The 17,058-nt window shown below is 42.2% G+C and overlaps 1 protein-coding gene across 1 annotated transcript in view; it reads left to right on the top strand.

Annotated features, from left to right (window-relative positions):
• Positions 1-17,058, top strand: part of bcl9 (BCL9 transcription coactivator) — a 253,735-nt gene that overhangs the window by 126,578 nt on the left and 110,099 nt on the right. The window contains exon 5 of the mRNA XM_067986473.1: positions 5,597-5,795. Coding sequence (XP_067842574.1) covers positions 5,597-5,795 — 199 coding nt within the window. The remainder of the gene's footprint in view (positions 1-5,596; positions 5,796-17,058) is intronic.

The raw sequence follows: 17,058 nt of genomic DNA on the forward strand, positions 1-17,058 counted from the left end.
CAGTGCCTCCATATCCTTTTTATAAAATGGAGACCAGAACTGTCCACAGTACTCCAATTGTGTTCTAATCCAGATGGGATCTAACCAGAGCTCTGTACAGTTGTAATATAACTTCCACTCCTTCGTACTCCAGTCCTCTTGAGATAAAGTCCAATATTCCATAGCCTTTTAAATTATTTTTTATACCTGTCCACTAGGTTTTACTGATTTCTGTACTTGGACCTCTAAATCTCCCTTATACAAGTTTAACATAACTTCTCTGCTTTTCAATTCTGTCCCTCTAGAAATGAACCCCAGTGCCGTGTTTGTTTTATAAATGGCCTTATTAACCTGTCTCGCTACTTTTAGTGGTTTGTGTATCTGTATCCCTAGATCCCTTTGCTGCTTGACTCCATTTAGACTTTTATTTTCCAAAGAGTATGTGGCCTTCTTATTCTTCCTACCAAAATGCACCATCTCGCATTTATTTATATTGAAATTAATTTTCCAATTACACATCCATTCTGCAAGTTTATTAATGTCTTCCTGTATTTTGTTGCAGTCCTCTTCAGTATTAACTTTATCCCCAATTTGGTGTCGTCCGCAAATTTTGAAATTGTTCTTCCGATTCCCGTGTCCAAATCTTTTATGTAAATGTGGAACAACAGTGATTCCAGCACCGATCCCTGTGGAACACCACTTCCTACCTTTCGCTAATCCGAGGAACTACCCTTAACCCATACTCTCTGTTTTCTGATTTTTGGCCAGCGTGCTATCCATTCTGCTACTTGTCCCCTGGCTCCACATGCTCTGACCTTAGTCACTGGTCTACTATGTGATCCAAATATTTTACATATACTGCATCACCCTTGCCTACTCTTTCTGTTACTACTTCAAAGAATTCAATAAGGCTGGTCAAGCGTGTCCTTCCCTTTTGAAATCCATGCTGACTATTCTTAGGAACATAGGAACAAGAGTAGCCCGTCAAGCTTGTTCCGCATCCAATTAGATCATGGGTGATCTGTATCTTAGCTCCACCTCCCATCTTAGTTCCATAGCCCTTAATACCCTTTCCTAACAAAAATCTATCAATCTCAGTTTTGAAATTTTCAATTGACCTGGTCTCAAAAGCTTTTTGGGGGAGAGAGTTCCCAATTTCCATTACCCTTAGTGTGAAGCAGTGCTTTCTGACATCACCTCTAAGTGGACTAACTCTAATTTTAAGGTTATGCCCCCTTGTTCTGGACTCCCCCACCAGTGGAAATAGTTTCTCTCTATCTATCCTATCAAATCCTTTAATCATCTTAAATACCTCAATGAGATCACCACTTAATCTTCTATATTCAAAGGAATACAAGCTGAGTCTACGCAACCCATTTAGCCCCAGTATCATTCTGGTGAATCTGTGCTGTACCCTTTACAAAGCCAAGAATCCTTCCTGAGGTGCGGTGCCCAGAACTGAATGCAGTGCTCCAGATGGGATCTAACCAGAGCTCTGTACAGTTGTAATATAACTTCCACTCCTTCGTACTCCAGTCCTCTTGAGATAAAGTCCAATATTCCATTAGCCTTTTAAATTATTTTTTATACCTGTCCACTAGGTTTTACTGATTTCTGTACTTGGACCTCTAAATCTCCCTGCTCATCCACAGTTCCTAGCTTCTCACCATTTAGAAAATACCATGAGCTATCTTTCTTAGATCCAAAGTGGATGACCTTACAGTTTCCCACATTGAACTTCATCTGCCACAGTTTTGCCCAGTCACTTAATCTATCAAAAGCAAAATACTGCGGATGCTGGAAATCTGAAATAAAAACAGAAAATGCTAGAAATACTCAGCAAGTCAGACAACATCTGTGGAGAAAGAAACAGAGTTAATGTTTTGGATCGAAGACCTTTCGTCAGAACTGTCAATCTATCAATGTCCCGTTCTAACTTTCTGTTCTCATCTACACTATTTACTGTGCCACCTAACTTAGTGTCATTAAAAAAACTTAGATATGTGGCTCTCTATTCCTTCAAAGTCATTTATAAATAGTGAAAGGCTGAGGCCCCAGTACAGATGACTGGGGGACACCACTAATCACATCCTGCCAATTTGAGTACATTATCCCATTATCCCTACTCTTTGTCTCCTACCTCTTAACCAATTCCCTATCCAAGCCAATAGGTTGCCTCCAATTCATTTCATTGTTGTTAATGGTCTCTTATGTGGAACCTTGTCAAATGCCTTCCGGAGGTCCATGTAAATAACATCCATAGACACTCCGTTATCTACCACGTTAGTTTACCTCCTCAAAACATTGCACTAGGTTCTTTATTCATGACCTACCATCTACAAATACATGCTGGTTCTCTCAGATCGATTCATATTTGTCCACATGCTCAGTAACTCTGGCCATAACAGATTCTTGTAACTTCCCCACAGCTGACGTTAGACGAATAGGTCTTTAATTCCTAGTTTATCTCTCCTACCCTTCTTACATAATGTAGTGACATGGCAGTTTTCCAAACTAAGGTGACAGTTTCTGTATCTTTATTATATTTTTGGGTTCCAGATGTTTTTCTATTACATCTTAGAGTAAAGATTCCATTATTGAAGTGGGGTAAGTGGAGCATGTTTCAGTGCCGGAGCATTTGGGAAACAGTGATCACAATATTATTGGGTTTAGTGTATGTTATGGAAAAGTTCACATTTACCTGAGGAAGGAGGAAGCCTCCGAAAGCTTGTAAATTTCAAATAAAATCATTGGACTATAACTTGGTGTTGTAAAATTGTTTACAATTGTCAACCCCAGTCCATCACCGGCATCTCCACATCATGTCCACGTTATGGAAAAGGACAATGAAGAATCAAATGTGAAAATACTCAACTGGAGGAAGGCTAATTTCAGTGCATTGAAAGGGGATCTGGCCCAGGTGGATTGGAATCAAAAATTGACAACTCAAACAGTAAATGAGCAATGGGAAGCATTCAAAGAGGAGATAGTTCGGGTACAGACTGGACACATTCCCACAAGGGGGAAAGGAAGGGCATCCAAAGCTGGAGCTCCATGAATGACTAAAAATGTAGAAATTAAAATGAAAGAGAAAAAGGAGGCTTATATAAATGTCAGGCTCATAATATATAACAGAACAAAGCTGAATATAAAAAGTACAGAGGAGAACTGAAAAATGAAATAAGACAGACAAAGAAAGTTTATGAGAATAGATTAGCTGGTGACATAAAAGGGAACCAAAAAGTCTTTTATAAACATATAAATAGTAAAAGGGTAGTCAAATGAAGGGTGGAGCCGATTAGGGTCCAAGAAGAAGATCTTCTTATAGAGACAGAGGGAATGGCTGAGGTATAAATGAGTACTTTGCATCTGTCTTCACTAAAGAAGAGGATGCTGCCAATGTCACAGTAAAGTATTGGAGCAATTGGATAGGATAAAAATAGATAAAAAGGAGATACTTAAAAGGTTGGCAGTGCTCAAAGTAGAACAGTGACCCTGTCTGGATTGGATGCATCCAAGATTGCTGAGGGATGTAAGGTGGAGATAGCGGAGGCTCTAGCCACAATCTTAGTTATGGGAGCAGTGCCAGAGGATTGGAGGATTGCAAATGTTACACCCCTGTTTAAAAAAAAATGGGAGAGGGATAAACCTGGCAATTACAGGCCAGTCAATTCTAACATCTGTGGTAGGGAAACTTTTAGAGACAATAATCTGAGACAAAATTAATTGTCACTTGGAAAAATATAGGTTAATAAGTAACACCCAACATGGATTTGTTAAAGGTAAATCGTGTTTGACTAACTTGATTGAGTTCTTTGATGAAAGGGCTGATGATGGTAGTGCGGTTGATGTTGTGTGTATAGACTTTCAAAAGGTGTTTGATAAAGTACCACATAATAGACTTATTAGCAAAAATGAAGCCCATGGGGTTACAGGGGCAGTGGCAGCGTGGATACGAAAGTAGCTAAAAGACAGAAAGCAGAAAGTAGTGGTGAATGGTTGTTTTTCAGACTGGAGTAAAGTATACAGTGTTATCGCCCAGGGGTAGGACCGTTGCTCTTTTTGATATAATAATGACGTGGACTTGGGTATACAGGTCATATACATGGCAGATGCAATTTAACACAGAGAATTGTGAAGTGATCCTAGAATCATAGAAAATTTACGGCACAGAAGGAGGCCATTCGGTCCATTTTGTCCGCGCCGGCTGAGAAACGAGCCACCCAGCCTAATCCAAATAAAGTAGGAAGAATGAGGAGAATATAAACTAAATGGTACAATTTTAAAGGGGGTGCAGGAACAAAGAGATCTGGGGATGTATGTACACAAATCTTTGAAGGTGACAGGACAAGTTGAGAAGGCTGTTAAAAAAGCATACAGTATCCTTGGCTTTATAAACAGAGGCATAGAGTACAAAAGCATGAAAGTTATGCTAAACCTTTTTAAATCACTGGTTAGGCCCCAGCTGTCCAATTCAGGGCACCACATTTAGCATGGTAAGGCCTTACAGAAGGTTTAGAGGGAATTTACTAGAATGGTATCAGGGATGCTGAACTTCAGTTACGTGGAGAGACTAGAGAAGCAGGGTTGTTCTCCTTAGAGCAGAGATGGGAGATTTAATAGAGGTGTTCAAAATCATGGAGGGTTTTGATAAAGTAAATAAGGAAAAACTGTTTCCAGTGGCAGAAGGGTCATAAGGGTCATTCACCAGAGGACACAGATTTAAGGTAATTGGCAAAAGAATCTGAGGCGAGATGAGGAGAAGTTTTTTTAAGCAGTGAGTTGTTATGATCTGGAGTGCACTACCTGAAAGAGTGGTGGAAGCTAGTTCAATAATAACTTTCAAAAGGATAAATACTTGAAGGGGAAAAATTTGCAGGAATATTGGGAAAGTGGCATTGGAGTGGGACTAATTCAATAGCTCGATCAAGCAGAGGCACGATGGGCAGTATGGCCTCCTTCTGTGCTGTATCGTTCTATCTATCTATCATTATCTTTCCTATTACCGACATTAAGCTAACTGGTCGATAGTTCCCTGGACTTGTTCTATTTCCCTTTTTAAGTATAGGAATCACACTAGCTGTCCGCCTGTCCTCTGGCACTATTCCCTTTTCTAATGAATTTTTATATAAATGTAATAGTGCCTCTGCTATCTCTTCCCTAACCTCTTTTAAGATGCGTGGATGCAATCAATCCAGACATGGGGTTTTATCCTCTCTAAGTTTGATTAGTTTATCAATTATCTCACCCTTTCTATCTTAAATGTCTTTGCATCTTTTTTCATCTCTTTTTCTAATGTCATGTCCACCTTGTTAGTCTCCCTGGTAAATACTGAGGTAATGCGTGGTCTTATCCGATAACCTGAAAAGATAACCATGCCTGAGTGCCAGACTAGTATATTGGCCATGATCTGTCTATTTCAAGAGTGTCAACCAGCATAGTCTTGAAAGCTTAAATTCAAAGAAGCATTTACTTATACAAATGTCTTAACTGGTGCGCAAGGAGACTAAGGGGTGAGAAATTGCATCAAAGACATGTAAGATTAAAGGTCCAATAAAAATGTGATTATTACCAGTTTATTTATTTTTGAATTTTGTTTGTGTCTATTGTGTTACAGACTGTAACTCCACTGAGAGTGTCAAGTCCCAGGAGCAGCTGGCAACACATTCCCTCCCTTCTTCCAATCCAGGCACCAGTAGGTCTTCCACTCCCTCCCACAACTCTGTTGGAGGCCAGAATCTGATGCCAGAAGCCACCACCACCCAAAAGAACCCTTCTAAAGTTATATATGTCTTCTCTACAGAAATGGCCAACAAGTAAGTGAGCTAACCAATAATTTATGCATCTAGCCATGTTTGGTTGTTCACTGCTGGACGCACCAGGAAGCAAATCCATTGTTACATATGTTATTACAGGATGCTAAATTTACCAATTAATAACTTTTACTGTTTGCAGTTTGTAACGTTATAGTCAACATTACAGCTTGGCGAAGGGTTTTTCTACTTTAATGTTTTAAACCTGTGACCCTTCTCCTCCACAGGTGAACAGGGTACCCTTTTTCACTGATTACCTGTACTGCTTGAGTTTGGAGTTTCCTGTCAGGTCCATCCGATATACAGGCTGTCCAATCTGACTTTCCTAATCAGAAAAGTGGGCAGAGACTGATGATGCTAGATCTGTGCCCACTTTACATTGCCCACCTTTTTCTGGCAAGTAGGAATACTCCCCAGTATTCCTCTGAAATAGGTGAGAGTTTTATCCAAATATTAAAATGTGGGCAGGGATGTCCATTCATAATTTTAAACATGTGAACTGGGCATCATGAGGTGCTAGGCAGTGATAAGTATACAGAAGGTTATTTAAAGGACTAAATAATGTTAAGGGAATGGTATTTCAGCCATTTCTGACTTGCTTTTCTTCACTTTTTTTATTTTTCTGCTGACCAATTGTTCAATTTCCTTTTGCCCCCAGCTTCATTACTCCCCCCAATGGGTTTCTCAGTGGGAATCCCCTATCTAGTGTATTTGGAAGAATAGCACAACCAACATTGGGATATAGGCCAGGCTACACGAGAGGCACTCTGTGCGAACCTGTCAGGACACACACCCGCACCTGCAGACAATAGGAAACTTATCTCGGATTGGCAGATGATTAGGGCAGGTAGAGGTTCCCATTCCAAAACCGCGCACCCTATGCCTCACTAATCATAATGTTGGATGCTTTCTCAGAAGCATGACAGTCATAGTACATCATGATGTCAGTGGCACTGCATGAAAGAAGGCATGTCAGGATGACCAGCAGCCAACATAGTCTGACTGGCTGCATCTACCAAGATATTACCAAACATTTCTCTGACCCACCTACCTGGCGACAGCCATGGGGAACTATCTTCCCAGGGTACATATCATCAGAGCTGTGCCATCTGCTGTAATGAGAGCTGCACCTACCATGTGGTACAGAGCTGGCACATCCACTGATTGTGATGGACTGCTGCGGCCTGAAACTTGGCCCCACCTCCTTGCAGCATGCTGACTTGTGGGGATGGATCTATGGAGTGACGAGAGGTCCACCCTCCTCACAACCACCTCATGCAGCACCATCTCTACTTCAGCAGTCATCAAGCAGACCACTGGGTGCTGATCTGCTCAGCCACATGCCTGCAGACTCATGTTTGCACTTTGAGGCTCCTTTCCATTCATTTTTGCCTGTTAGTTTTTCACCCCCTCTGCCTTCAGCTCTGCAAATGCTGCTAATTGCCTTTTGAGCCTTTCCAAAAGATATCAGAATTTTTGTCATTCTATTGTGATACTTCCCTTTAAATTTCACTTGCACATAATTTTCTGCTTCCACGTTAGTGGTGGATGCAAACAGTATACTTTATCTGTCTAAAACCTGCCAATAGCCATTCCAGTCTAATCTGTGCCAATAGAGGAAAATCAGCACGCTGTGCTTAGTTAGCTGCAAGCAAAGGCACTTGAGGATAAAGTATGCACTTGAAGTACTGATTGCTGTAAACAGCTTGTTCGACTGGTGTCGGCACACTTGTTATTTCAGTCACTTCAGCGAATCCCCAGTGGTGAAGCCCCATCTTTCTTTCCTTCACTGGATTACTGCAAATTTCTCAGCTATTTCTTATTCTTTGGCCCGTGTATTGCATGTTTACGTGGGCCATCTCGGTTGTTCTGACCCATTGAGTTTAATAACGTATCCATAATTTTGTTTTAATATATAAACAAAATATGTGTGGTTGAGGATTTCATCCAAAATAGTGCAGTTTGATTTGTTTTGAAGCTTCTGGGTTTCTTTTAACATGGGTGTGTAGCCTAGAAACCACCAGTGACTACTTGCCAATAAGCAATGTGTCCTTCTTATTTCAAGGACTAGAATCAGACTGTTATTGTCTGTGATGAATATTCTGTTCATTTCACTGATCATTTCAATGATGTTAGCCATCGGGTGCCAAGTTGGTGAATGTAGGAAGGCACAATTATCAGGACTTCTGATCTAAAAAATACACGCACGTGTATAAAATAGTCTGCCAATTCCCCAACATTTCTATTGAGCATGTCTGTATTACTATACCAATTTTAGAAGTGGGTACACTGTACATTGCATGCTGGGAGCTTTTCTCCCTATCACCAACATATGGGTGGAAGCAAAGTTTTGAAAATGTTAACTGTACTTTTGCTCCATTAGTAGATTGAAGTACAATGGAGCTCATAATGAAACGACAGGCATCCCGTACAGGGATACGGGGGTGGTGCCAGAGGACTGGAGAATTGCAAATGTTACACGCTTGTTCAAAAAAGGGTGTCAGGACCGGCAAGTATAGGCCAGTCAGTTTAACTTCGGTGGTGGGAAGCTTTTAGAAACGATAATCCGGGACAAAATTAATAGTCACTTGGACAAGTGCGGATTAATAAAGGAAAGCCAGCATGGATTTGTTAAAAGCAAATCGTGTTTAACCAACTTGATTGAGTTTTTTGATGAGGTGACAGAGAGGGATGATGAGGGCAACACAGTTGATGTTGTGTATATAAACTTTCAAAAGGCGTTTGATAAAGTGCCACATAATGGGCTTGTCAGCAAAATTGAAGCCCATGGAATAAAAGGGGCAGTGGTAGCATGGATATGAAATTGGCTAAGTAACAGGAATCAGAGAGTAGTGGTGAACAGTTGTTTTTCGGACTGGAGGAAAGTATACAGTGGTGTTCCCCAGTGGTCAGTACTAGGGACACTGCTTTTTTTTGGTATATATTGAAAACTTGGACTTGGGTGTATAGGGCACAATTTCAAAATTTGCAGGTGACACAAAACTTGGAAGTGTAGTGAAAAGTGAGGAGGATAGTAATGGACTTCAAGAGGACATAGGCTAGCTGGTGGAATGGGTGGACACATAGCAGATTAAATTTAATGCAGAGGTGCGAAGTGATACATTTTGGCAGGAACAACGAGGAGAGGCAATATAAATTAAATGGTACAATTCTAAAGGGGGTACAGGAACAGAGAATCCTGGGGGTTTACATACACAAATCTTTGAAGGTGGCAGGACAAGTTGAGAAAACTGTTCAAAAAGCATAGGGGATCCTGGGCTTTATAAATAGAGGGATAGATTACAAAAGCAAGGAGGTTATGTTGAACCTTCATAAAACACTGGCTCGGCCACAACTGGTGTATTGTATCCAATCTGGGAACCGCACTTTAAGAAGGCCTTAGAGAGGGTGGAGAAAAGATTTACTAGAATGGTTCCAGAGATGAGGGACTTCAGTTACGTGGATAGATTGGAGAAGCTGAGGTTGTTCTCCTTAGAACAGAGGAGATTTGATAGAAGTGTTCAAAATCATGAAGGGTTTAGATAAAGTAAATAAAGAGAAACTGCTCTCATTGGCGGAAGGGTCGAGAACCAGAGGACACAGATTTAAGGTGATTGGCAAAAAAACCAAAGGCGACGTGAAGAAAATCTTTTACGCAGCGAGTAGTTACGATCTGGAATGTGCTGCCTGAAAGGGTGGTGGAAGCAGATTCAATCATGGCTTTCAAAAAGAAATTGGATAAATATTTGAAGGGACAAAATTTGTAGGGCTACAGGGAAAGACTGGGGGAATGGGACTAACTGGATTGCTCTTACAAGAAGCTGCCACAGGCTCGATGGGCCGAGTGGCCTCCTTCTGTGCTGTAACGATTCTATGATTCTATCCCGTATTATCCAACAAGGAGGCCTGAGGCGTACAATATGACGGAGCATTCAGGATGCCAGTGCATCATCTACTGGGTCACCCCATTAGGGGCCTCCTATGATGTGACTGGAACACCCAAGCAACATTCCAGGTGTACAGGGTATAAATTTGTCTTGGGCAGTAGTGCGAAAGGGACAATAGAGAAAATCGGGCGCAGTGTAAAACGGACTGCCGATTTGCTATTGCGTGTTTTGCACTACCACCCAAGATAAATTTATACTCCACACTACCAGTTTCCAATGGGAGTCCCACATATCAGATTTAAAATTTTGTGTCCAGACTGTAACATCATTTAAAAGGGATACGTATTTGAAAAGGATAAATGTAAAAGGACACAGGGATAAGACTAGGAAATGGGATTAGATTAGATAGACGGTTGAAGAGATAGCACTGGCACATGCACGATGAGCTGAATGGCTTCCTTCTGTGTTGTAATTTCCAGGATTGCACATTAAGAGTGATTCTGCAATCCAGTGCTCTGTAATTGAGGTGAAAACTGCACACAGCGAATGTGGGATTGGAGTTGAGGACTTTAATCCACTTCTAGAATATGTTGCCTAAGATAATTCATCTGAGTACACTGAAAAGGAATTTCCACTATCCCTAGTCGAGCTCCCTCTTAGTGCTGAGGGAGAGAGTCAGGTGGGGAGTTGTTGTTTTTGTGCACCACGTTGAGTTATGCATCTGATGTTTTTTTCCCGTAAAGGTGACCGTCTATAAAGTCTCTGATCATCGTGGATTAGGCTGAGAGTGACTGTGGCCAAGATCTTGGCCAGTATTTTGGAATCATTCTTGAGCAAGGTTATGCAACGATAGGATGAATGTGATTGTAATTGTTATGAAAGGGAGGGTGTCCGTCTCTTCGACATGGTGGAACAGTTTCAGCAGGAGGGGTGTCAGGTTGGAGAGTGGGGCCTTGTAGAACTCAGCTGGGTAGCTATTGATCCAGATACTTTCTTGGGCTAGAGGTGTAGTACGGCCAGGTTCGTCTCCTTGGTTGACTGAAGAGTCCAGTGACTGCGGGCAGGATTTTAAAAGGTAAAAACAGGTGGGTTGGGAGTGGGGGGGCAATCAAAATCGCTGTTTTTGGGAACAGGCAGACATCCCGGCTGGAACCTGCACATTTTTGAATGAAACTCAGGCAAATCTGTCAGTCAACAGGAAGCCCCACCCCCACCTAAACTCAGTGGGCCCATAATTAAAGTGGCAAATGTACCTCATTGAGGTACTTAATGTAGTTTATTTTTTGTGTATTGGACACTTAAAAACATTTTAACGCTACCTGGCTGCTTTCCCACAGCTTCCGATTCATGCCTGGTGAAACCAGACGGGAAGGGCTGGATCAATGAAAAATAGACTAAATAAATTAAATAAAATTACATTTCCCATTGTAAAAAAAGTAAATAAACATACCTTAAAAACGATGTTGCCTGGACCCCCATCTCCGTTGACTCCATTCCGCACCCCCCCCCCAAATCAGGCTTTGAGTGGCCCCATTAGGGTCGTGATCCCGTCTACTTCCCTTACGGGTTTTGTACCCGCAATTCACCCCCCCACCCTACCCCAGACTCTTCCTGCTGGTATATTAAAATCCTGCTCCGTGTCTCCTCCTGGGTGAGGAACAGATTGGTCAGGTGGTGGGATGTTGCTATACCAGGCACCCCATTAAGGAAGGCTGGAGCCATGGAAAGGGTATGGCAAAGATTCACTGGAATGCTACCAGAAATGAGAGGTCACAGCTCTGAAGCAAGGCTTGAAAAATTGGGATTTTTTTTACTGGAGCAGAAAAGATTCAAGAAAACATAATGGAAGTTTTTAAAATTATGAAAGTTTTTGGGATGGTAAATAGTGAGTGTTTCCACTGGTTGGATAATCGTCAGTGGATTATTACTAGAAGAACAAAGAAAGTTATTAGAATTGGAGTGCTTTAACACAAGGAGCTATTGAGGCAAAAAATTGGGTAAGTATTTGAAAAGGAAGAATACGCTACGGGGGAGAGGACAGGGAATTGCAATTAGAGCAGACAGCTCCAGTTAAAGAGCTAGCATAGGCTCGATGGGCCAAATGGCCTCCTTCTGTGCTGTAAGTTCTGTGCTTAGCTATTTTAAAATTAAATTTTAAAATTATTTTTCCCTTTTATAATAAATGTAATCTCTGAGCAACTAAATAAATATTTAAATAAAAGAAAATAGAAAAGGCGTCAAAACAGCAGCAGATCTTCAAACTTGATTTTTAAAATAACTTGGTCATTGCCAGCAACTTTTTCTACATGAAACTTTTCACTCATTCAAAATAAAATTTCAACTTTAGCCAGAGAAAATTGAAATCTAAAACTATCGGTATAGACAAAAAGCTAAGCAGTGACTCCACCTGATTAACCTACAAGGAAAACTAATGCTTTCAGTTAATTCAGCTTTGACTTTATTTCTTGGTCTAATGTAGCTAGCTATACAAGCATTTTCTTACACCCTGTGTCGAAGCTCCTTTGTCTGAATTCTTTTAAACCTCCTACCTCATCTTGTCTTCCCCTCTTTGCCAAGATTTCTGACATTCACACATCTCGTGAACAAACAATTATCCTCCCCTTCTTGACCAGATTTCCCCCATGTCTGTCCTTCACAATCTCCAGCTAATCCGGAGCTCGGCAACCATCCTCTCCCACATAGGAATCACTACCATCCTTGTCTAGCTGCATTGGTTCTCTATACTGCAGCAAATCAGCTTCAAGTTCCTCATTTTCAAATTTCTACATTACTGTCTTTGCGTAATGTTCTCCAGCCCTACATTCTTCTGATTTAAAGGTTACTGGCCTAGAAATCTGATTGCGCCTGAAATCAGGTGCACGAGGGGCTGGGCGTGGATTTGCTGCACCAGTTACTACCAATACAAGCAGCACACAATATCTGTCCACTGATTCAGGTATGCAGCCAGCACTACCCATGTTATTTATTAACTGCACGCCTATCGGGGGGAAGGGTTAAATGCAGCAACCTAATTGAGGAATGGTTGAAGGAGGGAACGAGCGAGCACCAAGGTTCTCTGATGTAACACTGGAGGTTTCGGTGCAGGCAGTGCACCAAAGGAGGGACATCCTTTTTCCCCCAGATACATCTACAGAGGAGGTAGTGGGATGAGCTCGCTGAGAACGTCAATGCCAAGAGCATTGCCACAAGAACGTGGCTACAATGCAGCAAAAAATTCAATGATTTAACTAGAGTTGTTAAGGTAAGAAGACTGCTAAAATACTTTCTTAGCATGGCTGCATCACTCACAGCCTCCTTAATTACAACACTCACAGCACTCTCAACATTGCGCTCCCCCATTACCCTGCATTGTCTTGCAATCACTGCAGCACACTTCACTAAACATTCTTCTCCTTATGCTCATACACTCACCACTATTACAACCCTCACTTACCCACAAGTCACAACAGACACACACACTGTCAGCTATTCCACCATGACAGCCACATTCTTCAAGCTCCTCTCAAGATTCTCTCCGACACACTTCACTCTTTCTTGCAGGAGATATTCGCACATGCCAGGCAACAGGCTGCCACCAGAGGAGGAAGAGTCCATCTGCATGCCCTCTCCCTCCCCCTTAAAGACAGCAGGCTCACCATGCTGGGAAGGGGTAGAGCAGAGGCCTTGTCCACTGATGACGCTGGAGAAGATACCGCACAGGGTTTCTTTATATATAACCCTCTTTGTCTCTTCTGACTTCTCCCTCACCCCACACACTCTGCATGACAAGCTGTAGATGCTTTCAAGACCCACTTCTTTCGCTCTGCTCTCCCTCACATCACAAGCTAACCTTTGTCCCTTTCTTTCATTTCAGCTGTTAAGAATGTCGACACCCCTCAGCCAGTAGAGGAAGAGGAGCGCAGTGTTCCTGAAGATACACCGTCACTTGATCTGAGCATCGCAAGCACCAGCTCAGATATTGGCACCACATGGACTTTAGAGGCTAGGTTAGAGGAGGTGGTAATATACACATTACAGATCAAACTTTAAACGAACAAGAGACGATTGAGCCAGGACCAAGGGGCTTTCTTTAATCCTGGACTTCATTTTCATGATTGCATGTTCTCTCTCAGGATGACCGCATGCCTGCTCCCCCGCTCTACACCAGTGTCCTTGCTGGTGCCGCTCAGCCAGCTGGCCCAGACTGCTGCAGCCCACACCAAGATGTTCCAGTCTGCAGCCAGGCACTCTGTGCCCAGAGCTGCTTGAAGTTGTCCTCCAAAGCTATCGGAAGTATCCTCAACAGCAGCCTTCCACTTTCCAAGCTCCCAGCCACAGGGGAAGTGCTTCATAGGCACCAGGACAGGAAAATGATCTCACAAAACAGGCACTAAGGGCTTGGACAAGGGTGATTAGTCATTTTGTTTTGTCAATGCTGACATGATTTGTTTGATAAATATGTTTTTGATCTGGTTTTGGAATTGGCATTTGTCTTTGTAGTGAAGTGAAGGCAAGACCAATAAGTTGGAGTGAAGGAAGGCAAAGGAGGTTGTAAAAAGAATGGTAAAGATTGTGGGATTGTTGGTGAATGGGGACTGGAAGGGTTCATTTACTAGAAGCGCTCCTCGATGAGATTGTCTCTGCGAGCTTGGGCAAATAGAATCATAGAATGATACAGCATTGAAGGAGGCCATTCGGCCCATCGTACATGTGTCGGCTCAGTGAAAGAGCTATCCAATTAATCCCACTCCCCTGCCCTTTCCCCATAATCCTGCTAATTTTTCCACTTCAATAACTTTCAGAAAAGAATTGGATAAATACTTGAAGTGGAAAAATCTGCAGGGCTATGGGAAAAGAGCAGGGGAGTGGGACTAATTGGATAGCTCTTTCGAAGAGCCAGCACAGGCACGATGGGCCGAATGGCTTCCTTCTATGCTGTATCATTCTATGATTCTATAAGTATTTATCCAATTCCCCTTTGAAAGTTATTATTGAATCTGCTTCCACCACCCTTTCAGGCAGTGCATTCCAGATCATTACAACTCACTGCATAAAAAATTCTCCTCATCTCTCCTCTGGTCCTTTTGCCAATTACCTTAAATCTGTGTCCTTTGTTTACCAATTCTGTACCACTGGAAACAGTTTCTCCTCATTTACTCTATCAAAAACCTTCAGGATTTTGAACACCTCTATTAAATCTCCCCATAACTGTCTCTGCTCTAAGAAAAACAACCCAAGCTTCTCTATTCTCTCCATGTAACTGAAGTCCCGCATCCCTGTATCATTCTAATGAATCTCCTCTGTACCCTTTCTAAAGTCTTGACATCCGTATGCTTTTTTAAACAGCCTTCTCAACTTGTCCTGCCACCTTTAAAGATTTGTGTTTGTACAACCCCAGGTCTCTTTGTTCCTGCACCCACTTTAAAATTGTACCATTTAATTTATATTACATTTCCTCATTCTTCCAACCAAAGTGCATCACTTCACACTTCACTGTGTTAAATTGCATCTGCCATATTTTTGTCCATTTCAACAGACTTTCGATGTCCTCCTGAAGTCTGTTACCATCCTCCTCACTGTTTACCACATTTCCAAGTTTTGTGTCATTATTCCCTGTATACCCAAGTCCAAGTCATTTATATCAAAAATTGCAGTTGTCCTACTAACGACTCCTTGGGGACACCACTGTATGCATGCCTCCAGTCTGACAAATAACTGTTCACCACTACTCTCTGCTTTCTGTCTCTTAGTTAATTTCATATCCATGCTGCCACTGGGCTTGAATTTTGCTAACAAGTCTATTATGTGGTACTTTATCAAACGCCTTTTGAATGTCCATACACAACATCAACCGTACTAACTTTATCAACCCTCTCCGTTACTTCATCGAAGAACTCAATCAGGTTAGTCAAACATGATTTACCTTTAACAAATCCGTGCTGGCTGTCATTTATTAACCCATATTTTTCCAATTAATTTTGTCTCAGATTATTGTCTCTAAACCTTTCCCCACCACCGACATTAGGCTGACTGACCTTTAGTTGCCGGGTTTACCCCCTCCCTTTTTTAAACAGGAGTATAACATTTGCAATCCTCCAATCCTCTGGCTCTCATAATTGTCCTCCCATATCTGTACTTTCTGTATTCAGCTTGGTTCTCTACTGTATAATGAGCCTGACTATCACAAGCTTCCATTTTGTGTTTCATTTTAATCTCTATGGGCTCTCCAAGGACCCAAAATGGCATCAGGAATGCGTGCACACGCTTTTAGCATGACATGCGCCGGACGCCATATTGGTAAAGGCGTTCGCGCACGCGCAGATAACGAACACCGGCACCATGTAAAATAGAGAGAATATGCAGTAAATCAGTGTGCAACGCTGATTTAAAGGGACAGATGTGATTTTGGAACTCAATGCTCCAGCCAACACACTGTTTTAACCTCGGCACAGCTGAACAGGTCTTAAACAGCATGGAAGACCCCCCCCACCCGACCAACGCTATTTAAAGGGGTCATGCAGGAGTTACAGATTAGTTGCTGGATTATTGCTTCTGGCTGCTGATGCATTTGTACCTGTTTTTGGAGGTCTCCTATACTTGAATACTAGGACTAGGGGACATAGCCTAAAATTTAGAGCCAGGACCTACGGGAGTGAAGTTGGGAAACGCTTCTACAGGCAAAGGGTGGTAGAAGTTTGGAACGCTTTTTCGCAAATGGGCAGTTGATGATCAATTGTTAATTTTAAAGGTAAGATTGATAGATTTTTGTTAGCCAAAGGTATTAAGGGATATGTGGCTAAGGCGGGTATATGGAGATAGATCACAAATCAGGAATGATCTCATTGAATGGCGGAACAAGCTCGAGGGGGTTAATGGCCTGCTCCTGTTCCTATGTTCCTATAATAAAGTTTCAAGACTCTACAGGGAGTGGCTGGCTAGATGACGGGCAACAGCGAGAACACTGGCAGAGTTGCAGGGGTGGGACAGGAATGCTGTCATCCTGAGAGAGGACAGCAGGTTCATGTTCCATGCAGCCACTGCCACTTGCTGTCTCCTATTATGCGCCACCTTCTCCTGCAAGAAAGCTCGATATGTGTCGGTGAGTGTCCTGCAAGATGTTTAGGTGATGTGGCTGCCATGATTGAATAGCTGCCAGTGTGTGTGACCTGTGAGTTGTGGGTGTACGGCTTGCAACAGTGGTAAGTGTGAGGGCGAGGGGAAGCAACTGATAGGAAGAGCTGAGTACTGATTGAAAGAGTTTGTTGATAGATGGGTGATGGGGGGTGTAGTGCGTGAAGCAGTGGATGAGGCTAGTGGTGCAGTTGGTAGGAGATGCCACTTAACAGTTGACCTCACTCACCTTGCCCACTCGTGTCAAA

This window comes from Heptranchias perlo, chromosome 6 (genome assembly GCF_035084215.1).
Source record: "Heptranchias perlo isolate sHepPer1 chromosome 6, sHepPer1.hap1, whole genome shotgun sequence".
Lineage (NCBI taxonomy): Eukaryota > Metazoa > Chordata > Chondrichthyes > Hexanchiformes > Hexanchidae > Heptranchias > Heptranchias perlo.